We start from the raw sequence: 25,483 nt of genomic DNA, 5'->3' as shown, positions 1-25,483 counted from the left end.
GCATAGCAGTGATATGAAATACCTTTAAATTTGCTCATAATGTGTCCAAGGAGGAGTATACGTATAAAGGGAGAATAAAATCGGTCCCAGAACCGAACCCTGATGCGGTGATCAACAGTATGGAAGGCTGCGCTGAGATCAAGCAGCACCAGCACGTAGGCTCGGTGCTGCAGCTGCCTCGCTGCTGATTCGGGTAACGCTGTTTTGTGGTATCACAGCAACGATTTGTATCTCCGCTCACAGCGCTGCCGGATTCTACCTACAGAGCATGTGCAGGCGCATAACCCGATCTTCCTTAGGTTAAGGTGTATGCATGAAGGAATACCCCGGTTACTGTAGGAGTTCTCTAGGTCTGTTAACCGGGTTATGAGAACTCCCGGGCAAGGCGTTTGAGAATTCGGAGTATTGCCTTAATCAAAATATATATATAGTATATATATATATATATATTTTAACTGCATGCAAACACAGTTTATGAATAACTATATAAAATATTAGTTTGCACATACAAAGACCATTTGCAAATGTATCATAATTGTACATTTATCTTTGTTATTAAACTGTTAAACAGTTTAATAAAAAAGACAAATGTGCAATTATTATATTTTATCTGATTTAAGAAATGTATTTAAAGTACTAAACCTGAATTGGTTTAGTACTTTAAATACATTTCTTAAATCAGATAAAATAAGTAAATAGAGAAAATTAGTTTTTACAAAAGTGTAAATATCCTTCATTAAACATTAAAAAGCAAAACAAATAGACAGGATTTCATGTGAAATTAAAGCTACAAACTGTGTTTTCATTATGGAAAATGATGTTCCGCTTTTTGCTTTCACAAACTCAAAGTCGCTTTACAGGGCAGGTAGATAATAAAAACAATGCACAACAAAACAAAACAAAGCAAAACAAAGCAAAACAAAACAAGATTCAGGCATAGATGAGAAGGGAGGGGGCGTGGGGCTATGAATAGGCAGAGGTGAAGAGATGGGTCTTGAGGCGGGACTGGAAGATGGTGAGGGACTCAGCATCGGATCTCTTGGGGGAGAGAGTTCCAGAGCCTGGGAGCTACCCTGGAGAAGGCTCTGTCCCCAAAACTGTGGAGGTTGGACTTGTGGATGCAGAGGAGACCGGCTGAGGTGGATCTGAGGGACCGTGAGGGTTGGTACGGGGAGAGGAGGTCAGTGAGGTATGAGGGGGCCAGATGGTGGAGGGCTTTGTAGGTGAGGACCAGAATTTTGTAGGTGATCCGGTGGGAGATAGGAAGCCAGTGGAGTTGTTTTAGGACTGGAGTGATGTGGTGCCAGGATTTGGAGCGGGTGATGAGGCGGGCGGCTGCGTTCTGGACCAGCTGGAGTCGGATGATGTTGGTAGAGCTGATGCCAAGGAGAAGTGAGTTGCAGTAGTCCAGTCAGGAGGAGATGAAGGCGTGAATGAGTCTTTCAGCAGCAGGGGGTGTGAGAGAGGGTCTGATTTTGACGATCTTGCAGAGGTGAAAGAAGGAGGTTTTAATGACATGACGGATGTGGGGCTCAAGGGAGAGGGTGGAATCAAAGATCACGCCAAGGTTGCGGGCCTGGGGAGATGGGGAGACAATGGTGCCGTCGATGGTGAGAGTGGGGTTATTGATTTTGCTGAGTGTGGATTTGGAGCCTATGAGGAGGAATTCTGTTTTATCGCTGTTGAGTTTGAGGAAGTTGTGTTGCATCCAGGTTTTAATAGCTGACAGACAGGAGTTGATGTGGGAGAGGGGAGGATTGTGGGGGGATTTGGTGCTGAGGTATATCTGGGTGTCATTGGCGTAACAGTGGAAGTCCAGGTTGAAGTGGCGGAGTATCTGACCAAGGGGGAGGATGTAGATGATGAAGAGGAGGGCGCCGAGTACGGAGCCTTGGGGAACACCTTGAGTAACTGTGGCTGTGGCAGAGGTGTGGTTATGGAGAGAGATGAAGTGGGATCTGTTAGAAAGGTAGGAGCGGAGCCAGCTGAGTGCAGTACCTTCAATACCGAGGTCTTTGAGTCTGATGAGCAGGATGTTATGGCTCACAGTATCGGAGGCTGCACTCAGGTCGAGGAGGATAAGGATGTTGAGGGAACCGGTGTCAGCAGAGGTGAGGAGGTCGTTGAGGACTTTGAGGAGAGCGGTTTCTGTGCTGTGGAGGGGGCGAAAACCAGATTGGAAAGGTTCAAATTGGTTATTGGCATGAAGATGGGTTTGTAGTTGTGAGGCGACTATACGTTCCAGGGTTACAGACAGAAAGGAGAGGTTGGATATTGGGTGGTAGTTGCTCTTCTTATGTGAAATATGTGGCTCTGGTAGATGTTTGCGATTGGTCACGCTGTGCAAACACCACCTCTTTAATGTGAACGTGTGCTTCGCTGGATTGGGAATCCCTGGGTTGATTGAACTAGTTGATAACCACCGTTGTGACACAGGTTATGCTGGACCACGGTTGTTAGGGTCAGTGAAGCCGGGTAACTGAAAGAAATCCAGGGCATGTTGATCTTGATTCGTAGTACAGGCCTCAGAGCAGCTGTTATCAGCCGACCATTTGTCAGTGTTGGCAGAGCGAGCCGAGGGTGGCAGTGTTTCCCTGTTTGGCTCCATGATGAGAGCCGCTGTGAAACAACACTTCCTGTCTGTAACTCGCAGCTCCATTGTCCCAAAAAGGAAAAGAGTAATTAAAGAGCAGCCTTCAGGTCCTGCACGGGCGTCTCTTTCATGTTTGTTCTGGGAGTGTGTCGCTCAGTGTGTTTATGTAGCGCTGTGAGGACCATTAACCCTGCCGGCATCATGACAAAATGTTTCTAATCAATTACATAATACAATTAATCACTCGATAAGTTGTTTTTCTAGAGGTTCTTTTTTTCTTTTTTTCAACCTGGACTCTATTTTCCCATGGTTCTGTGTCTAATTGACTGATGGGAACCACAGTTTTTGACATTGGTCCAGTATTGAGCGAGACAAAACAAGCTGCCCTGTAACGTAAGTGGACAAATGGGCACAGTTTCCGTCCACTAAAAGTGCTGTTTTTGCCTTCGAATGGCAATTAAAAAAAATTAAAACAATTCAAGCAAATATGTTGACTAAATACAGTGAAATGTGTTGGGGCGTTCACAACAGATCTGGCTTCATCTCTTTACGCATTGCTCTGGAACAATTTTGGGTGTCACTATACGGAAAGCTTGTTCATAACATTTTGATATGAAACACACAGGGATCAGGTTATATGCAAAAACTCTTAAAAGGAGAATTCAAGAAGATATCTATAAATGCCCTCAGACCTCAGAGGGTTAATGTATGTTTTGTGAAAGAGGGGCAGATTATATAAGATTCATCTTCTCTCCGCTCCTTTTCATTCAGGACTTGACATTTGGTATTTTCAGCATTTCATCCATCAAACAAACGTTTGATGGATGAAATCAACTTATATAAATATAAATAAACTTATGTAAAAGTGTGTTATATGATGATAAAATGAGTGTTTATTTAAATGGAGTCTGGTGGTGCCAACTGCAGCGTTCTTGTTTAATACTGGACCAGTTTCAAAGATTGTTGTTCCCATCAGTCACTTAGACACAGACACGTTAAAAGTAGGGTCCAGGTTGGAATAACCAAAGTTACTCTTTAAGTAACGAAGTCACGTGATGCGGTCGCCGTGGTGACTGATGTGGAGCCAGCTGCTGCTGGAGGCAGATTATCATATAATGACTTGATTGTGACACTACAACAAAGGCAGCTCTCAGCTCTCATTGGTCGGCTGCAGAGATGAGCCAATGAGACGCTAGAGCTTAGACTTCTGTCTGCAGATTCATTTTCATACTCAAACATGTTTCAGATGAACACATCAGGGCAAAAAATAATAATTTATCAACTCATTCATTCAAAAATCATTTTCACACAGAGCCCAAAAAAACAAGCAGGCGTCAGTTTTATGTGACCTTTAGTTTTATTCTGTAGCATATTTATTCACAATCAGAACTATAGCCTCATTCAAACCATCATAATCATAATCATAATACTGATTGAAGGTGAAGCAGCTTCTTCTCTTTTTTATCATGTAACCACCTTTTGTGTAACTGCAGATGGATATATTTTTCTCCAAATTAAACCTATGAATCATTTTCCAGCCTGTTGATGACTGAGTGAAAATAATGCTGATAACTTGTAATCATATTTTATAATCATTCTTATAGTCATTTCTTCCTGCTGAAGGTCAGAAATGATATTTATACAAAAACATAAAAGATGACGTGTGTGTTGATTTGATTTATTGCTGAAGTTATTATTGCAGCGACAGAAGCAATAAAACAGGAAACAGCAGCACGTTTTGTCTCTTTGGTTCCAGAAAGAAAAAAAAAACATCTGAATGATTAAAAACTGAGATATGGGCTCATATAAAATGTTACACATGTGAAATTATTCCAAAGTTTGAGGTTTAAACAGTTTGAAACATGTTTAAAAAGAGTGCAAACTTTGTTTAAACCCACAAAACTTTTTAAATCTCAAAGTTTCCACAGACACTAAACAGTGTCCAGATGGGTTTGGGGGAAATCAGACTAAAACAGGGCTTCATCACAAACAAACTCACAAACAACATGTCCAGTATTTTCTTTGATGCTCCAAAAATGCCCAAAGTAACTATACGAGCAATCCAGTCCAATAAAAAGGCTTGTTTTCACAAAGCAGTTCTGATTCACAGGTTGGACTCGTAAGAGGTGTGCAGTCCTCAAATGTTTCGTTTTGTCCACAACTCAAAGTTTACTGTCACAGAGGAGAAAAGAAACTAGAAAATATTCACATTTAACAAGCTGACATCAAAAATGATTTAACTGATTAATCAATTATCCAATTAGTTGGAGATTAATTTAGTTGATAACTAATCCATTCATCTTTGCAGCATTTGGAATCTATTTTTATTCACATTTGCTATGTTTTGTCTGTGAAAACCACTCATTAAGGTTTAATAATGATCTTAAAATAGACCCTTTTATTTTCTAGCTTCCAAAACTGTGATTCAGAACTTCATTGAGAAAACAAACCTTTTTATTCTCTGTTGTCACTTTTGCACTTCGGAGCAACAGAAGCCTGAATTTGTTTTATGAAAATGGAAAGTTTTCTTTGTTTGAACAAAGTTTTTCCTCTCTAAATGTCTTTATAAATGTACTTCTGAGTTCTTCATTCAGCAAACCTTTTTGTTGCAGCTGTATTCTCTGATGCCACTGACCCAGGTGACATAATAAAACATGTTTGGAGAAGATTTGGAAGTGGACTGGTGGCGTCCCTGATGGGACGTGGTCTCAGACGTACACAGATCTGGTCGTGATGGGGGATCGTCCCTCACCAGGGGAGACGTGGACAGATGTGTTACAGTTTTCCTTCTGCAAACACAAACAGGAAATCAGCAGCAGCGTTCCGGCCACCAGGTGAAGAACTCCCGCCGTCCAGCCACAGAATAGAGCGTCCCCGAACTCCCAGCGTGGCAGCACCTCGGGCACCGACTCGTCGAAGAAGCGTACGACCGTAAGGTGGGCGATGTAGGACACCGGGACCAGCCCCAGGATCCCGGCTGCCACGCTCAGCGCCCCCCCGGTCATCTTTAGTGCCCTCTTGCAGCGGCGGTCCTGCAGCTGGCCGTGGCAGCTGTTGATGGCGTGCACGCTGGGGATGGCCAGCAGCAGCGCCAGCAGCCCGGTGGCCAGCGCCATGCACATGAGGATGCGGGCCAGCTGGATGTCGGCCGGCAGGCCCAGCAGGCCGTCATATGGCCGGCATTCCAGCACGCCCAGCTCCTGCACCACGCAGGTCTGCCACAGCCCCAGCTCGTAGGTCTCGGTGGTCAGCAGCTCGGTGGACAGCGTCAGCCAGCAGGACAACAGCGTGGTGGCCAGTGAGCACAGCCAGGCCCCCCCGCACAGCAGCAGCCCCAACAGCTCCAGAGCCTGGATGCTTGGCTCCATGGCAGTGGCGCTGCTCAGAGTCTGGGTCTGAGTGTGTCACGCTCTCAACCTCCCCCCTGTCACTCCTCACCATCCATTACTCCTTCCAGGGAATATCCTGAGCAGGCTGCCAGCTCCGGACGCCCTTCCCCATCCCTCTCCTTCCCATCAGTCCGGAGAAAGTGATTGGCTGGCGCTGCAAACAACAGCCTCATTCAGCAGCCGTGAGGCCGCAGGCACGCAGGATGTCGTTCAACCGCAGACAGGATGTTATCACTGCACACTTCTCTGTTTGAAGTGAACCCCCCCTCAGCGTCACAGGCAACAAACATACAAAACAAAGTTTTACATGCTGTCTTCTCTGGCTTGGTTCAGTAATGAGGGACGAACTGCTTTATAAAGCATTAAGTAACACCCACATTAAATATTTTATTGAATACATTTCCACAGAAATGATTTGATATTGAAAAATAAACGTTTGATTATGAGTGTACTGATAATATCTAAAAAATGTTTGTAGATGCTTTATTTATTAAACATCTGTTACATTCAAGCCATTACCAAATGAGTTGCTACATAGCTAATTAAGACTATCAGCTCCACACAACTCTCTCTGTATTTCTCAGTATGGCTATGTTCAGAAGATTGTGTCGTCCGGTGACTTTCCCATGCAGAAGCTCGATTGAAGATAATTACCTCTTCTGAAGAGTTCATCATGTTTTTTTTAATCCTCCATGTCCTCCTTGGTTACTAGTAACTGTGTGGAGGAGGAGGTGCGGTGCGCCAACAGTTTTGTTGTCATTACTTGTCATTAATTCCTCATTGGGGTACAGAAAATACGCACTATAGCTTTAAGCATTAACAAGGTATTATAATTTGTGTTTCTTTGCAGTTTTATTTTCTTCCCAGATGTTACTTTTGGACTTTGGAGCACAAGAAACAAAAACTAAAAAAAGTCTTGGTGTTGCAGCCCCATTTCTCATTTCTAGAAACTTCAAGAACTCAAGTAGAATTTACCGTTCTGTGAGTTTGAACAAAGTGTGTGTATTCCAATTTAATATCAAGACATTTGACATGGTACAAACGACTTTTCAAAAAGTTTAAAACAATTAAAACAGTATTAAACTGTGACTAGAAACTTCACTGAGAAAATAAGCATTTTTACTGCAGTTTTATACTGCAGGTTCATTTTTGGACTTTTGAGCACAAGAAATATGTTCATTTTAAACAGCAACTAGTAAATTATTTATGAAGAAAGTTTTTTCAAAGTAACATTTTAATGAAAAAGAAAAAAGTGGCAGTAGTGCTTCTGGTATCCTTTTATCACCGGTGCTCATGGGAGGGAATAAAGTTCCCGCAAAGGAAGAATTATGACTTCATAAGTCATAAAAACCATGTCATGGCACTCAAGGTTGGTTACAAAATTTAATTTTAATTGAGAGGGAAAGGCATTAAAAACACACTGACGTGTATCAGCTTGAGCCTTCCTCAGAGTGTAGTGATACAAAGAGACAAAGTGATTATCATTTGCAGGTGATCACAGGTGAGAGCATGATTAGTTTTACCTGGCCTCTAGGGGCATAACACTACAGATATATTACACAACACATGGTACAAAATGAAGCATCTAGCAGTGTTGTAGTACCCGAGATTGGTCTTGGTCTTAAGACCACTTTTTGAAGGTCTCGGCCTCGTCTCGGAATTGACCGCATTTTTTTCTCAGTCTTGTCTCGAATGAAGAGGACTCAGGATTTTATTTCAAGGCTGGTCAAGACCACAACTGCAGTGATATCACTAATACAATAAACATCACTACTGTCATTGGATGTAAAACCTCCTGCTTCAAATGCAACCAAAGAAACTCTTTTGGGCATTGTCAATCAAACAGACATCCGGAGACAACCAAGGACTGGAAAAATGAACCAAGGCATTCCTATTAACAGGATGTGAGGTCAAAATACTGGTTGAGGCCAGGGAAACTGGTGCCCCTCAGGGCATGGATCCAGGATGCTTCTCTTTGTTTTAGGGGGAGGGGGGGGAGGGGCAGGAGGGGACAGGCGTCTCTTCTGACGTCCATCCACAAGGAGCCAATCCAAACATCTCAGACCCCCCCCCACTCTCCCGCAGGACTGTATCTTTGTTCTGTCCGAAGGCCTGTCCTTTTCCCCCACTTTTTTAGGTAGAGACTTTACCACGAAGGTGGACCTCTTTGGTTCTACAGCTGAAGGTCTGGTACCACCACAACACTCACAACACTGTTGCCCGTTCTGCCACCACAAGTGATGAATTACACCAACCAAACTCTCATTTTGGGCTAAAGTCCAGCTATCTGCCCTGCGCCACAAACTATACACTCAATACTTACTAAAAAGGTGTCTGATGAGGTAGAAAAGGTGTTTAAAGCCCATGTTGCAGGGTTTATTTTCTAATGAATTTGCGCAATTTTCTTGTTGGTAATAAACATTTGTTACCCAACAACATCAAATACAATGGATATCACAAAACCGAATAAAATACGAAAAAGTAGTACTATTTTACAGCGGTTTGCAATGATTCTCTTTTCCCCCACAATGCATTGCATTACGTCACGTTGGGGAGATGACAGACGAAAGCCCCATCTCTGGTCACTGTTTATGGTCTCGGTCTGTGCCACTGGTGTTGCAAAATATGGCTTTTGGTCTCAACCGAGTCCATGTGTCTTTATTATGTGTATAATAATATTGGAGGGAAAGTGAAACACAGCTTGGACGGGGATGATGTTCGGCTTTTCACAAGTTTAGACAGCTAGCTACGCCGACATTTGCTAACGTTAGCGCAACAGCGTTAGCCTAGACTGCTAGCTAGGTAAGTATTACGACTGCCTTCAAACGTTTCCTATATCTGCATCCACATTGTCAACATAAGACATGTTGCATTAGTGCTCCTTTTGTACCATCATTTTATTGAATGAAATGTTAAGCTTTGCTCCTACGAGATGGGTGGGTTTTTGTTACATACAAAGCTAACTGGCTAATAGTTAGCCTGTATGCTAGCGGAATTAGCTAACGTTGCATAACCAGCCAGCAACTTTGGCAATCGGCAGTAGTTTCGGTGAGCTAACCACGACAGTATTGTCGCCCACAATCAACCTCTGCTGCTAAAAGCAGTCAATCTGCAGTGATGTTTGAAATAGAGACGCTTGTGGATGTGTTAGCTGTCGTGGTTAGCTCGCCGAAACTACTGCCGAAGCTGCTGGCTGGCTACACAACGTTAGCTAATTCCGCTAGCACAGGCTAACTATAGCCAGTTAAGTTTGTGTGTAACGTAGCTAACAAAACTCCACCCATCTCCAACATTTCATTCAATACAATTATGGTACAAAAGGAGCACTAACGCCACGTCTTATGTTGACAACGTGGACGCAGATATAGGAAACTCGTCGTAATATTTACCTAGCCGTCTAGGCTAACGCATTTCCGCTAACGTTAGCAAAACGTCGGCGTAGCGTTAGCTAGCTAGCTGTCTAAACTTGTGAAAAGCCGAACAGCATCCCCATCCAAGTAATAAATAAACACTAGGCAAATATGTTGTTACTGGAGCTAGTAGGCTACCATCAAAACGTGAGCTATCTAATCGAAAATGTGTTTACAACGTCGGGGGATTTCACAGGTGAGACTAACTGGCAAGTTAGCCTATAGCTAGCATGATGCCTTCTATTTCTAGATCTAGTTTACTGGTACTTTATTTATTTATTTGTTGTTTATTTGAATAGGGACAGATACAAAAAAACATAGATTATTACATAAAGAACAATCCGATGCCGATATCACAGTGTTTATAGCCATGGCTAATTAGCAACACCTGTCCCTAGAAGGGCTTTTAACAGTTAAAATAATAAAGGAGTCAAATTTTTACAGTGAATACAATAAAATGTCCAGAAACCAGTTAGCAACAATAAAAATAAATGTAGTAAATAAACACATTCACTCAAACTCACACAGATGCACACCTCACATACATACAGCTATACATTTCATATGGCATGATCACACTGCTGCTGCTGTATGAACCATGCTTTTGATAGTTTTTTAAAGGTGGACATTTTAGTAAGAGTCTTTATATTTGTAGGAAGCCAGTTCCACAGATTGGCTCCTTTCACAGAAAAAATATTTTGGGCAAAAGATGTTTTACGAAATGGAACTTTACAGTCTCCACATGCAGCAGCTCTTATGGATCTGGAGGATTCCAGCCTGTTCAGAAATTTACAAAGTGGCTCAGGTGCAAGTCCAGTCAAACATTTGAAAAACAACTTTATGTATTTAAGATTAACAAAATTAAGAAAGTTTAAGATTTTATGTTTATTTAAAATGTAACAATGATGGAATCGAATGGGCTTTTTATCTAAAATTTTTAGGGCACGGTTATAAAGCCTCTCAATAGGCTTTAGGGTAGTTTGGCTAGCCTGGGACCAAACAGTGGTGCAGTACGACAGGTGGGACAGGATCATAGTATTCAGAAAGACATGAGCACATTCAAATGTCAAACTGCTCCTGATCAACCTGAAACAGTTCATACTGACCTTCATTTTTCTTGAGATGTTTTTAATATGACTTTTAAAATTTAGCTGAGAATCTAAAATCACTCCTAAATATTTTTCTTCTTCTACCTGATCGATAAGTTCACCATTCATTTTAATGTTAAGATCATTTATTATTCACTTTCTTGTTATGGAAAAACACATCCTTTCCTCAGATTAAGTGTTAAACGTGATTTGTTTAGCCAATCAAACACTTTCTCAAGACTTTTAGTCAATGTACTGCCGATAACAACAGGGCTTTTGCCGGACACATAAACCACAGTGTCATCAGCATACATCTGAATGCCAACTTCAGGACATACTTCGGGCAGCTCATTTACATACAGGCTGAAGAGAACAGGCCCCAGTATGGTTCCCTGCGGGATTCCGGTCTTAATTTCACATGGGGCAGAGTTTGCATGATCAATAACTACACACTGTTCTCGACCCTGTAAGTATGACTCGAACCATGATAATGCCTGGTGTGATGTATTATAAGATGATAGTTTTGAGATAAGACGGCTATGATTTACGGTGTCGAATGCCCTTTTTAAGTCCAGGAATACTGCACCCACGATGTTTCCTTTATCAAGCGGCTGCACAATATTTTCCAATAATGCGCAGATGGCGGTTTAAGTGGAATGGTTCTGTCTGAAACCATACTGTTGAGGGTGTATATACTGATGTATTTCTAAATATTGAGTTAGTTGTTCTGAAACAATTTTTTCTAGTATTTTTGACATCACCGGAACTAGACTTATTTAAACTTAAAGATGGGTTTTACCAGTGACTTTTTCCAAGCATCTGGAAATATTCCAGTTTTAATAGAGACATTTATAATGTGGGTCAAAGGTTGAATGATAACTTGTGCATATTTTTTGAGGAAAGTTGCGTCTATGTTATAGTTATCTTTGGATAAATTGGTATTCAGGTCTGAAATAGCTTTCAATACCACTGCCTGATTCACTTCTCTAATTTTAAAGGAATTTAAAAATTATCTGAACTAACGACATGATCAATGTCACTAGATATAAAGAAAACCTTGACTTTCACTTGGTGCTATTCACTGACAGTAAAAACACCTCTTCCTCATCCCAGTCAGTCAACATAGTTCTAGTACTAGGCTGAGGCACGTCTCCCCAACGTGACGTCATCACCGAATTGCGTTAAAAAACCCACTAAACGACTAAAACGGCGAAAACTGGCCTTTAACACTATTTGGAGACATTTTTAACAATGATATACATATGTTGAGTGCTTTATGTACCCATTAATCAACAGTGGTGGTTAACCTGCAACATGGGCTTTAATAAACAGAAAAATATCAGACGGTACAATTTAACCCAAAAAGAATCAAAAGCACTTCAATAGCAATTAAATAAAGATGACATTATCATAAACAGTGCTGACAAGGGTGGCGCAGTTTATGTATGGGGTAAAGATAAATATATAACTGAGGCTATGCGTCAATTAGAGGACACCAAGTACTACTCTAAGCCCTTATCAAATCCATTAGAGATTATGAAAAGAGAACTTGAGGAGTTACTCAATTTGGCAAAAAGCAGGGGCTGGATTTCAAAGTATGAACATGACTTTCTACTATGCCAACATCCACGTTTTCCTTCTTCTTCCAACAATCAAGGACACATTAGTAAGGACTTACCTTCCTGCTCTTAAACCTGAAACTTGGCTTCGTTGACCTAAAGGTTGTTTTTCCTGTGGTAATTGCAACTACTGTGTGAATATGAAAAAAAAACAACACTGTTAGAGATGTGTTTTCAAACAAAGTTTATCCTATCACCAGTTGCATGAATTGTAATACTACCCATGTTGTGTATCGTTTGGAATGCATTTGTGGCTGTTTCTATGTTGGCCTCACAAAAAGGAGAAAATCCTCCCCCTAAAACAAAGAGAAGCATCCTGGATCCATGCCCTGAGGGGCACCAGTTTCCCTGGCCTCAACCAGGATTTTGACCTCACATCCTTTTTATAGGAATGCCTTGGTTCTGTTTTTCAGTCCTTGGTTGTCTCTGGGTTTCTGTTTGATTGACAATGCCAAAAAGAGTTTCTTTCTAAAATGGGAGGATTTTTCTTAACTTATTAATACTTTAACTATATTTTCCTGATGATACTTACAGACTTTTACTGAAGTATCATTTTTTAATGCAGGACTTTTACTTGTAACAGAGTATTTTTAATCCCCACTAACTTTACTGCAGTAAAGGATCTGAATACTTCTTTCAACACTGAAACACTAAAGTATATATTTCCATTTGGTGTTGCCTGTACTTATGATTTTGCCTTATTGACTACAGATGGCCTAGATGCTGCATTTTGTACCATATGTTGTGTAATATAAGCCAGGTAAAACTAATCATGCTCTCACCTGTGATCACCTGCACACTATTGTCTCTTTGTGTCACTACACCCTGAGGAAGGCTCAAGCTGATATGCGTTGGTGTGTTTTTAATGTCTTTCCCTTAAAGGCCTTTTATCACTTTTTGTGACCAACCTTGACTGCCATGACATAGTTCTTTGTTTTAGTCTTAATTCTACCTCCTTTCCCTAACATTTTAAAGAAGTAAACACCTAATACATTGAATTAATTAATATTTAATATGCATTACATGTTATAATTGACATTATGTATACATATTATGTAATGTCAATCTATCTGCATATATAAATAGCTGTCAGATTCATGCAGTGAATAAACACAGAAATTATATTTATATAGAAACACCAAACCTCAGTTCGTTTTTGTCTATCTGCAGAACTCTATTCAGAAAAAGCAGTGGTGTCAAGGCGCCCTCTGGTGGACATCAACAGGAACTACAACAGAGCTGCAGGAAACAAATACACACACAAAAACATGTTTACATTTTAATTTGAATGTTTTTATCTTTGACAATATGTTTTGATTTCTTTCTTGTTTTTTTGATTCTCTTTCTTACAGAGTAGCTTTGCTGAAGTTAATATAAGCGATGCTGTGTTTAACAGCTAAACTAAGAATCAAAACTGTATCAACAGCAGAGTCATCAACAGAACAAAATATGAGATAGTAAACCGTTAGAGGCCCAACTGATGATGCACTTACTCTGTCAGTGATCTGGATGAACTCTCAAGAGCTTATACTGTGACCTCCACATATAACAGAAAAAAGAAATTTGAATATGTTTCAGTGCTATGGCTGAAAGTATAAATAAGGGCCAGACATATCAAGGAAAGGCTGTCATGGTAAACTATATACATACAGTATATAAAACGAAAGAAAAAAGAAATGTACCTAATGAAGAAAGAAAGTAAAGAAATGGGCTGTGTGCAAAGTTAATATATATAGTTAATATATATATATATATATATATATATATATATATATATATATATATATATATATATATATATATAATTCAATTCATGGGATATAGTATTACAAAATGAATATGTACAATTAAATACAATTAAATAAAAAAAGAGCAGCGGCTCTACTCCGAGTTCCTCACGGATGACTGAGCTTCTCACCCTATCTCTAAGGGAGACGCCAGCCACCCTCCTGAGGAAACCCATTTCGACCCCTCAATCTCTGTTCTTTCGGTCATGACCATAGGTGGGTAGGAACAGACATTGTCCGGTAGATCAAGGCACTGCCTTCCAGCCCAGCTCTCTTTTCATTACAACAGTGCGGTAAACCCAATACAATACTGTTCCTGCTGCTCCGATTCTCTGGCCAATCTCCCGCTCCATTGTCCCCTCACTCACACGAACAAGACCCCAAGGTACTTGAACTCCTTCCCTTGAGGTAAGGACCATGGCCTCAGATTTAGAGGTGCTGTACCTCATCCCAACCGCTTCACACTCGGCTGTGAACCGATCCAGTGAGTGCTGAAGGACATGGACCGATGATGCCTTCAGGACCACATCATCTGCAAAAAGCAGCAAAGAGATCCCCAGCCCTATGAATACCACAAACTGGATTGTTGACAGAGGGCAGCCCTGGCGGAGGCCAACCCTCACCTAGAACGAGTCTGACTTACTCCCGAGAACCCGGACACAGCTCACCCAGGACCCCCTCACCCCATACTCTGCAGCACCCGCCACAGGTTCTCCCAGGGGACCTTCTCCAGATCCACAAAACACATGTGGATTGGATGAGCATACTCCCAGGCCCCCTCCAGGATCCTTGCGAGGGTGAAGAGCTGCTTGATCTGAGGTTTGACTATCGGCCGAACCCTCCTTTCCAGCACCTTGGAGTAGACTTTACCAGGGAGGCTGAGAAGTGTGATGCCACTGTAATTGGCACACACTCTCTGGTCCCCCTTTTTTAACAGGGGACCACCACCCTGGTCTGCCACACCTTAGGCACTGTCCCAAACTTCCACGCAATGTTGAAGAGGTGTGTCACCAACATTTGCATAGGCTACACCACTGACCTGAGGTCAGCTTAGTCTTCTGACTCTAGCTAGGTCATGCAGATCTCCAGAGGTACGCTATTTAATTACTAAATTCACTTCTAAGACTTTTTTATGCGAGAAATCAACTATGTAGAGGTCAAATATGGGCCGTTTTACGAAAATTGATGGCTAATTGCAAATTTTGTCTGACTGTGTGTCGCAGTTCAGCAGGAGCTCAGCAGGCTACGTGACAGCGGCCGGTGCTGCCTCGCCGCCCGGCGTGTCCTACTTCATAGACTCTGGCTCGCTGTGAGCTAGCTGGATCTCCGTAGCCCGCGACGCTCCATACCCGCGCAAAACGGTGACTTTAACTGGGTATGGAGATTGCCGCTTTCTCGTCAGACTGTGTGGAGCTCCTAAAGTCCGACACGTCTTACTAAATTTGCAATTAGCCATCAATTTTCGTAAAACGGCCCATATTTGAGCTTTATATAGTTGATTTCTCGCTTAAAAAAAGTCTCAGAAGTGAATTTAATAACAAAATAGCCTGACAAACAACGTATAACTTTGTAGTGTCTGAAATATGAGACCTGCTGTCTCGTCTCCAATGTTTTTCTATGGGGTTCGCTCAAACCAATCAGCGCGCAGCTCATCTAAATATTCATGAGCATACCATATTTGGAAGAAAAGCTCTTGTTTCAAATAGAGCCATATTCACAGGGTAGTTAAGGGCCTAATAAAATAGCATTCGGGCAATTTTCAGCCCAACCAATGTTACATACCCTATTAGGTGACCTTAAGGAACAGTGTAAAATACCCTATATAATCATTCTATCACCCCTTTAATAAAGGGTTTGGCTGGTGTTTAACTGGATGCACCATGTGCATTTCTGATTTTCTCATAAAACCTAGCTAAGCGAACCTAACAGTCATTTACAGCACTGATCAGAAGCAGCGCTCCTAAATCCCGGGTCCCGCTGTCTATTTTTGGACCGCCCGCTCCCAGCTGCGGCCCCCATTAAAACTGCCCGCTCCTTCAAGATTTGTGTTGCAGGATCCCAATCCCAATGCAGTCCTATAACCAGCACCTCTAAATCTGAGGCCATGGTTCTCAGCAGGAAACCGATGGAGTGCCTACTCCGGGTGGGGAATGAGTCCTGACCCCAAGTGAAGGAGTTCAAGTACCTTGGGGTCTTGTTCACCAGTGAGGGGAATATGGAGCAGGAGATTGGCCGGAGAATCGGAGCAGCGGGAGCAGTATTGCATTCGCTTTACAGCACCGTTGTGACGAAAAAAGAGCTGAGCTGGAAGGCAAAGCCACAGATCATCTTATAAAGTTAAGCTTCTAGCTATTATACTAACTTTGGAATGGTTGGAAGAAAAACAACAAATATAACGCACTAATTGCTTTGGATAGTTATGCAGCACTCACAAACATTAAACAGTAAAATTGTGTAGACAATATTGAATTTTTGAAATCCATTGTTTATTATACAGACACAATAAGGAAATGACGGTTTTAGGGCTGTCAATCGATTAAAAAAATGTATCTAATTAATTACAGACTCTGTGATTAATTAATCGAAATTAATCGCATACATAATTAACGGTGCCTGAACCGATACTTTCTAAGAAAATAAAAAAAGAAAAGAAAACAAAGGGTACTAAACAACAGTTGGTGACATTAAAGAACGGCTTGTTTATTGCTAAGGCCATATGGTCAAAATTAAATGATTTTATAATAATGTATAACAATAACAATAACTTATTTCACTAGTAAATTGCTGTTGAAGGACAAAAACAACCACCAAGGACATTTACAATAACTTCAAATGCACCACGAAGCTGTAGTTTACCAGTTTCTTTGAACGCACCGTCTGTGTTGTTTTTCCGACGGCAGCTCGGCAGCTGGAGATTGTTACATCCCACTGTTGAGTCACAGTCCTCTACAGCAGGGGTATTCAACTAAATTTTAAAAAGGTCCAGTTAGAGAAAATGTTTTGAAGCAAAGGTCCGGAAGATCATAATGTCTAACAATTTAGTGTTATATATATTTAAGTAGCCTAGTAGTTGTATCAACATCTGAATGTAATCAATAACTGACCGTCAAATCAAATTAATTCAGTACAATTCAAAAACTTGTTGACAATATTTATTGTCACGTAACATAGAACTGAACATATATGCATACAGACTGTAGATATGTATAATGTTCTCTCATTAACTAAATAAAACTAGGGCTGCATTTACAAATAAGAGAAAATAAATAAAATGTGAAAATTGTGCATTTTCAAAAAAAGTGCTTAATTTCGGAAAAATAATATAAAGGGAGGAAAAGTGTGAATTTTTCCTTTTCTGTTTCACATCTTGACTCAACAGTCAACCAATTTTACAAATAACAAATCTCAACAGATCTTAACAATTTAAAAAACAAGCTCATTTGTTTTGTTTTCCCTCAAGTAGTGTTTCAGCTACTGCACTCATGCATTCTTTGACAACCCCTCCATCTGTAAATGGCTTTTTGTGTTTACCCAAAATCCAAGAAACTGAGGGAACACTCAAGAGCACGTTGTTGGGCAGTGAATGTGTGGCTCAGGATCCTTGTGGACTGGTCATATTGGCCTCTGAGACTACTTATTTTCTGTGATCTCAATTCAGATTTGAGTGGGTATGTTTGTTCAAAACCTTTATGTTTTGTCTCATAATGGCGTTTCACATTGCCACTTTTTATAAGTGCCACGGTTTCTGCACATATGAGACACACTGGTTTAGTGCTGCCATTGGGAAGTATGAACAGAAATGAGTCTGTCCATTCTGGATTAAATGCTCCGTTTTCACTGTCCACTTTTCTTTTTTTGGAGAGTGCCATTTAACCCTTATTTTTCTCTGTTACCCTTTCTCCGTCTCACTCATCTGTTTCGCTCCCTTTGTCCGTCTCACTCGTCTGTATCTCTCCCTTTCACCGTCTCACTCGTCTGTATCTCTCCCTTCGTCTGTTTCGCTCTCTTTCTCCGTCTCATTCGTCTGTATCTCTCTCTTTCTCCGTCTCATTCGTCTGTATCTCTCTCTTTCTCCGTCTCACTCGTCTGTTTCGCTCCCTTTCTCCGTCTCACTCGTCTGTTTCGCTCCCTTTCTCTTCTCCGTCTCACTCGTCTGTATCTCTCCCTTTCTCCGTCTCATTCGTCTGTTTTTGCTCTGTCTGGCTTAACGGTCCGTGTACTTCGTGGCCAACGGATTTTCGTTTTGAAAGGAAAAAAACAAAAACGAAAAACGGCCTGTTTCCCAATTACCATTAGTAAATAGGAAAACAAAAAACGGAAAACAACCCATTATTCGTTTTTTGTTTTGATATTAAAAAACGGAAAACGAAAAACAATCTCGTTATCCGATTTTCTTTGATGTATTTGTAGATGGAACTCGGAAATTAAAATACGTGTGTATAAGTCGTATTCCTTAATTTTGCATTGGTATTTTTTTCGTGACCCGGAAGTTACTTCCACCACGCCAAGATCCGCCCTTCAATAGCATTTATTGGCCAGTACCGCCTGTAAGATCCGTTCTGTGCATGCGGATAATTACGTAGTCCCTGTGCGATTTGTAAAAATAGACTGTATATAAGTAACATGTGTCAACACTTTACGACCAAACATTACAACTTTTTTATTAAATCTTTTTTTATTAAATCTTTATTATACAATAGTCATAGCTACAAACATTCGAAACTTGTCACTGATCCAAAACAGTGTAGCGACATCGTTGTTGTGTTGTTTACGTTAATGTTTTTACCTAATACTTCGTCTTGACTAATAACCATAGACTGTCTATTATTAATGCGATGAAGTGTAAACGTACATAAGTGTCCTTTTGAAGATGGGATGACAGCTCTCCCAGCCACCACTGCTGTATACCACTATAGTAGCTACATGCTAACGGCAGTAAACACTATAGTAGCTACATGCTAAAGTCTCTTTTCCATGGACAACATGGCCAATGCATTTAGCCTCTCCTGGGTCATGGTGTTTCTGAGAAAAGTTTGTATTCTTTGTAAGGTTGAGAAGCACCTCTCAGCTTCAGCTGTGGTCATGGGTGTGGTTATGACAACTTTCATGAGAGTGACAGTTTTGGAAAAGACTTCTTCAAGATTATTCTCCATAAATAGCTGGAATTGCTCCACAGCACCACGACAGGCTTTGAACTCTTACATGAGACTGAGCTCTGTCTTCACTTCACTTGCACCTGGACTTCGTTGATTATGTTTTCTCTTGTAACAACATACAATCCAGTAGCTCGTTCTGTATAGTTTTTGACGTTCCCTTAAATACAGTGGTGCTGTCAAGGTGCTCTTTCAAAGCTCCATCAAGAGAGGCAACAAAATCCACCAACCCGTGAAATATCGCGGGGTTAGCTGAGCTCTCACTCTCATCGTGGCCACGTAAAGCCAACTCAAAGGCTCCACGACATTTCAAAGTCTATTATTCTGGACAGTATGTGTCGATTTTTTGTCACCTCTTTGTTGTGCCTTCTCATGCCAATACTGTAGCCTTCATCTAGTTGTTCAGAAAAGCTAACTCAGCCGGAAAAAAATTAGCTTCATGCTATTATCAAGATGGCTGCGGCTACTTTCATGACGTTTGCACTTTTCAGAGAGATGTTTTAGGTCTCTTACCCACGTTGTTGTCCACAAAATCTCAGTGCTGACATTTTGAAATAAAATACAGGGAAAGCAAAAAAAGGCATTGCTAACATCACATCCAGCCAGCCAACTCCGTTTTGCCTAAAAAGAGCAGGTGAAGCCCATGGTGTAGCCCCGGATGTAGCTTCGTCCTCGGTCACTGGCCTGCTGCTGGATTTGTAAATCGGGTTGGTCCGGTGCGAGATCCTTTATCCTCTTCTTTTCTTCCAGCGAACATCTTGTGAAAGTTTTTTTTTGTAAATCAGTGACATCATTTGGTTTAACTGCTGCCATTATCTCTACGAAAGTGAATTGTGTGATTGTCAGCTTGCAAGGTTTTGGAGGAGTGACGGTATGGCCTGCGCGAGTAGCGGCCAAGAGCGTAAAGTTGAATGACAGGTGTCAAAAATCAATCAGATTGGATAAAATAACCGGAGGAAAACCTTTAAGAAACCAATTAGAGACCAGAATATGATGGGTGCGGCACCCTAGTGCCCCTTATTAACAAGCCGCCACTGCCTTGGACCAGCTCTCTTATGCTGTTATAGTTTTAGACTGCCGGGGGACTTCCTTTGACACACTGAGCTCCTCTCTCTCTTTCCATCTGTGTGCATTCATGTCCCAGTAATGCTTGTTACTAACTTAGCTGCTTTTCCCAGAGTCCTTGTGCTATCTCTACTCGCAGATTTCCTTGGATTGTGGTGGCACCTGGATCGTAGCAGCTCCTGCTGCTAGGCCATGCACTGCTACTACTATTATTTCTAGTAATAGTTCTATTATCTTTACTGTTACTATAATTGCCACTGTTCATCATACCAACTGCTATAATTATTATGAATCATATTGTCATGACCATGGCCTGGAACGACCTGGATTCGATCCCAGAACCTTCTTGCTGTGAGGCCATAATACTAACCACTGGGCCACCACACTGCTTTGGGTGACTGGGACTGGAGGGAAAGTCACAGGGCATCTGGTGGGCAGGAAGAGAATGGCAATGAATGGCTTTGAGGAAGTGGGAATGTGGCTGGAGGAAGGGACGGAGAGACAGACAAATGTCCTAACATTGTCACTGATTACAGCCACCTGGGACCTCTGTGTTACTGCAGAGTCCCAGGTGGCTGTAATCCCTCCTCCCTTTCCTGCTGACTGGGAAATGATCTCTTCCTAACATGAGTACATAGAACAGAAACAGTCAAAAGTTATAAAGTGGAGATCTTCCAAAGTTCGAGTTTGTTTAGAACAAACTGTTGTTTCTTTGGAGTTTTGCTCAATTTGCTGAGTTGAGCAATGTTAGGATTTTACTCAACAATGTTTCCCTGGGTAATCAAACACAGTACCACTCATACACGCGCACACACACGCACACACGCGCACGCACACACACACACACACACACACACACAAACACACGTGCACACGCACGCACACACACACACACACACACACACACACACACACACACGGATGGTAATAGGGGAACAGACACAGTGTTTTTATTGTATTTCATAATTAAATATGAGTTTTGGCAACACATGTCATATACCATGCCGATAAAGCCTATACTGAACTGCTGAGGCATGGCTGAAAATGTAGACAGTGCCGTTGTTTTATCATCAGATTATCTGGAGCATTGCATGGCAACGGTCTCTCAAACCCTGTTCTCAGGAATTTGTGATGTTGCAATCACCAGAACTACAGTTTTTTTTCATTTGCTAACACGCATTTCTCAATCTTAATTTCACTTTTCCAGAACTTCTCAGTTAGGGCATCAGCAGTCAATGTGAACTCAACTGTGGATCCCTTTTCATTGCTTTGACACAAATGCATTCAATAACCACATCTTTCAAAATCCATCAACTCTTTTTAACCACCACCAAACCTCAAAAAATAAAATAACATAACAAACAATTTCTGTAATGAGACTACTTTGATACATGCTGCTATATCTACATTTAAACCGTAATTTAAAAAAGAATGCATAAACTCCTAATTGGAATCTACAACACTGAGTGCCCATTTTCATTCCTTGATGACCTTGATGACCAGACTGTGTCGTCATGGGGCTGATGTGGACTTCACCATGTCTTCCAGTCACACAGTGGTTTACAGCCCTCCCTTCCACCTTACTCTCCATTCCCCCAGCCCGTAGAGGAACTCTTTTCCTTGTAGAGGTGGATACTTTACATGATCAGATGTTCCTCTTGGACACGATGCATGCTGGATGATACAGGGTCTGCAGAAGATCACCAGGTTCCTTATGTATTAAAGTTGTGTACGCTGGTTTTCACGCACACAGTGTGATGTATAAAAAGGAACTTGGCGCGAGAATGTGCCATCAAGGTCATCAAGGAATGAAAATGGGCACAGTGTTGTAGATTCCAATTAGGAGTTTATGCATTCTTTTTTAAATTTCGGTTTAAATGTAGACAAAGCAGAAGGTATCAAAGTAGTCTCATTACAGAAATTGTTATTATGTTATTTAAATTGAACAGTTTTTACAATAGTATGTAAACCTGTGCAAAATGAACCGGAAATACAGAGGTTTGGTGGTGGTTAAAAAGAGTTGATGGATTTTGAAAGATGTGGTTATTGAATGCATTTTATGTCAAAGCAATGAAAAGGGATCCACAGTTGAGTTCACATTGACTGCTGATGCCCTGACTGAGAAGTTCTGGAAAAGTTAACTTAATATTGAGAAAAAATACGTGTTAGCAAATGAAAAAAACTGTAGTTCTGGTGATTGCAACATCACAAATTCCTGAGAACAGGGTTTGAAAAAAACAATTATATCTGCTGATACACCATCAAAGCTTGATCATTCATGTGGATAATGTTTTACATCTAAAGGCCAAAACCCCAACGGGAAATGCTATTAACTATTTACTTGTAGGCTACTTAATAAATTCTGATAAACACGAGGGCGTAGAATGTGTGAAAACTCCACTTACTACTAATACTTGCAGTCGCCATCTGGCTTACAGACTTCAATTGAGCACAAGTGGTGAGACGCACGGGTCCATCTCCCCGGGAACAAATGTAGTGTCGGGTGGGCAAACTCCCGTGTGATGCGTTAATTGATACATTGGCAGAGTCGCTGCTCGATTCACGTAGTGGAATCAGGGCATTTGAAGGCCTGTTTTATCCCAACAGCCTCATACGTTCTCTGTCACACACTTACACACAATGTATCTCACTGGGCCACAGGTTGATTTCATATATATGTACATAAGATTTTATTTTGTACAAAATAAAGTAACACCATTTTTATAACACTGTGTAAACAGTCTAGAAAAAGAAAACAGTGCACATAATGTATACTTTGTACAATACACATATATCTGTTCCAAAAGTGAGAAAAACAGAAGACTGTAACAAAACCACTTCAATTGAAGAAACAGATTGGAGGTCAGAGGGCTCTGTTTTTGTGTGGGAGCATGGAGCTATAAGCGTATGGAAGTGAGGTTTCTGTTTCTTAACGTGTGGAGCTGATGCAGTGAAACTACTGAGCTGCATGTCATCAGATCCTGAGCAAACTCCCTCCATGGAAAAAAAAATAATTTAAAAATGAGTAAATAAACTGTTTTGAATGCACTTTGGCTATGTATTGAATTGGCTTGATGGTAAAACTTATCCAAAGTGGCAGGTTTCCTACAGACTACATCTAAATCAGGTCAATCAGAAGCATCCCTGCAGCATGATGCTGACACTACACTTAAGCATGATTTATGCTTCTGCGTTAACCCTTGTGTTGTCTTCGGGTCAAATCTGACCCGTTGTCTAAATGTCTATATCAAAAATATGGGTTTCTTTTTAACTACCTAATTTTGATTGATGAAAAATCTATACTTTCATTGAATTTTGTGTGTTTTGTTCAAGTTCTTTGCATTTGAAAAAACAGTATCTTGACTGAACGTTGACATATGCCATTCTGTGATTATCCTTCCTTTAATATTAGTCAAAAAAATTCATAATTTCAGCTTTTTAACTCAAGAATTAGGTATAATTTCCTATAAATGAGTTTTATTGACCATGAATTCCAAAAATAAGTGTAAATCTAGTAATGAGTTTGTGTTAGTGGTGTTTATACATGGTAATGAAAAGAAGCATTAAACGTCAAAAAAGTGGCAAAAACATTGAAAAAAGCGCCAAGAGACAAAAACGTTACACACACACACACACACACACACACACACACACACACACACACACATATGCCGGCCGTGCTATTCTCTTAACCCTTGTGTTGTCCTCCCAGCTAAAAAAATTAATAATGTTTTAACATTTTTTTCTAGGCTTCCGGCACATTTTAGATGTTTTTGTCACATTTTTGTTGCTCTTTTGTCATTTTGTCGCTTTTTTGATATTTCTGTTCCTTTTTTGTCGCTTTGTTTGTCTGATTGTCACTTTTTGTCACTTTGCCGTTTTTTACGCTTTTTCTGAAGTTTTCAATGCTTTTTTCCCACCAGTATATACACCACTAACACCAAATTATAAACACTAGTTTCACACTTATTCTTGGAATTCATGGTCAATAAATGTAATTTTTGTTAAATCATACCTATTTTTTTTTTAAAGCAGAAATATGCTATAATATTGAATAAAACTCCCAAAATGTAATTAATTTTACTTGTGAAGAACGTTGTATGGAACCATCCATGTTATTTTTGGGCAATTTGGTTGAAAGAAACCTATATTTCTGATATAGAAACTTTAAAAATTTCCTGGTCAAATTTGGCCAAATTGACCAGGAGGGTTAAAGAGATCGACTCACACACCAAAGCACTTGAAGTATAAAGTTCAGGCCACCTACGTAGGCTATGGTGAAAGCTCTGCGTGGAGCCTCCGCAGAACCATAAATCACACTTTACAGCTATGTGTAAATGTTTACAATCATGTTCAAAAATTTTCAATTTGATCTGAGCAGAACATAGAACCTTCTTCCCCTTAGTCTCCAGACTAAGACCCTCTGGCCCTTCCAAATGCAGGGGCATTTAAATTATTTGTCAGCTTTGAGCTTTTAATGTACATTTGATGTGTTGACAGTGTGTCATAAAGGAGGCGAATACATAAGCAATCAGTAATTTTGTGTATAAAACAGATTATTTCTCCCACTCTGTCTCCATCCGTCCCCCAGGTGCACTGAGAGCCTGCAGCCACTTCCTGCTGCGCTCTGCATCCTACCACCCAGAAAGTTTGGTACCATTATCAGGAGACATTTTCTTGGGATACTTTTACCAAGGAGAAAGCAATCTCCTTGTCTATTCATGTGTCAGTCTGTTTACTTTAATGCATCTTTCAAGGTGTCATATTTGAACCATCATGCCAATGTGTTAGGGCTCCTGCACACTGCCTGCGTGGCGTGAGCGTGGCATTTCTGTTGCGTGTTGGTTGCGTGGCGTGTCTTTGCACACCAGAAACATGTCTGACACGGTGCTGCTGCTGCTGGCCTTGTCTGTACACATGTATGTTTCCCATTGATAAAATGAAATAATAGCGTGTTCTTCAACCATATATTTGATTAAGCAAAGACAACGTCGGCAGTATTGACAGCATAATAGGCTACAGAATATTTCGTATTGATGGTGTATCACTGTATTGACAGGTGCAATATTTGAAAATTGATAATTATTTAGTATTATTTTTTTAAATTACATTTATATCTGCATTTATATCAAAACCTAGAGACTTTCAAACATGAAAATGTAATTTATTAAATGTATTTGTGTCAAAATTACATATAAACATCTTTTTGTATTCTATTTTGCCTGGAAACGCTTCCAACACGCTTGCATGATGCGTGAAAAATAGGCGTCGGTCCTATTTCTAGCATGCACGCGTTTTCGGCGCCTGAGACAAGCTCTAACCTGTTAACATGGGAGCTGAAATAAAAACAGACACGCCATGCAGCTGACACGCTCACGC

General features: G+C 40.8%; 1 protein-coding gene and 1 long non-coding RNA gene across 2 annotated transcripts; both read right to left on the bottom strand.

Moving 5' to 3' along the window:
• Nucleotides 1-3,948: 3,948 nt before the first annotated feature.
• Nucleotides 3,949-6,101, bottom strand: LOC116045737 (putative claudin-24). Its single transcript, XM_036000622.1, has 2 exons — nt 5,264-6,101; nt 3,949-5,128 (listed from the first exon to the last, which is right to left on the bottom strand). The coding sequence occupies exon 1, from the start codon at nt 5,959-5,961 to the stop codon at nt 5,302-5,304; it is 660 nt and encodes a 219-aa protein (XP_035856515.1). The 5' UTR covers nt 5,962-6,101; the 3' UTR covers nt 3,949-5,128; nt 5,264-5,301.
• Nucleotides 6,102-6,915: 814 nt separating this feature from the next.
• Nucleotides 6,916-25,176, bottom strand: LOC118494935. The gene is made up of 4 exons (XR_004897134.1): nt 24,776-25,176; nt 14,459-14,464; nt 14,303-14,308; nt 6,916-6,925 (listed from the first exon to the last, which is right to left on the bottom strand). It is a non-coding gene; the product is annotated as an uncharacterized LOC118494935 (long non-coding RNA).
• Between the last annotated feature and the right edge of the window lie 307 nt (nt 25,177-25,483).

Source organism: Sander lucioperca, chromosome 4 (genome assembly GCF_008315115.2).
Source record: "Sander lucioperca isolate FBNREF2018 chromosome 4, SLUC_FBN_1.2, whole genome shotgun sequence".
In the NCBI taxonomy this organism is placed as follows: Eukaryota; Metazoa; Chordata; class Actinopteri; order Perciformes; family Percidae; genus Sander; species Sander lucioperca.
This window is presented reverse-complemented; position numbering and strand designations above follow the sequence as displayed.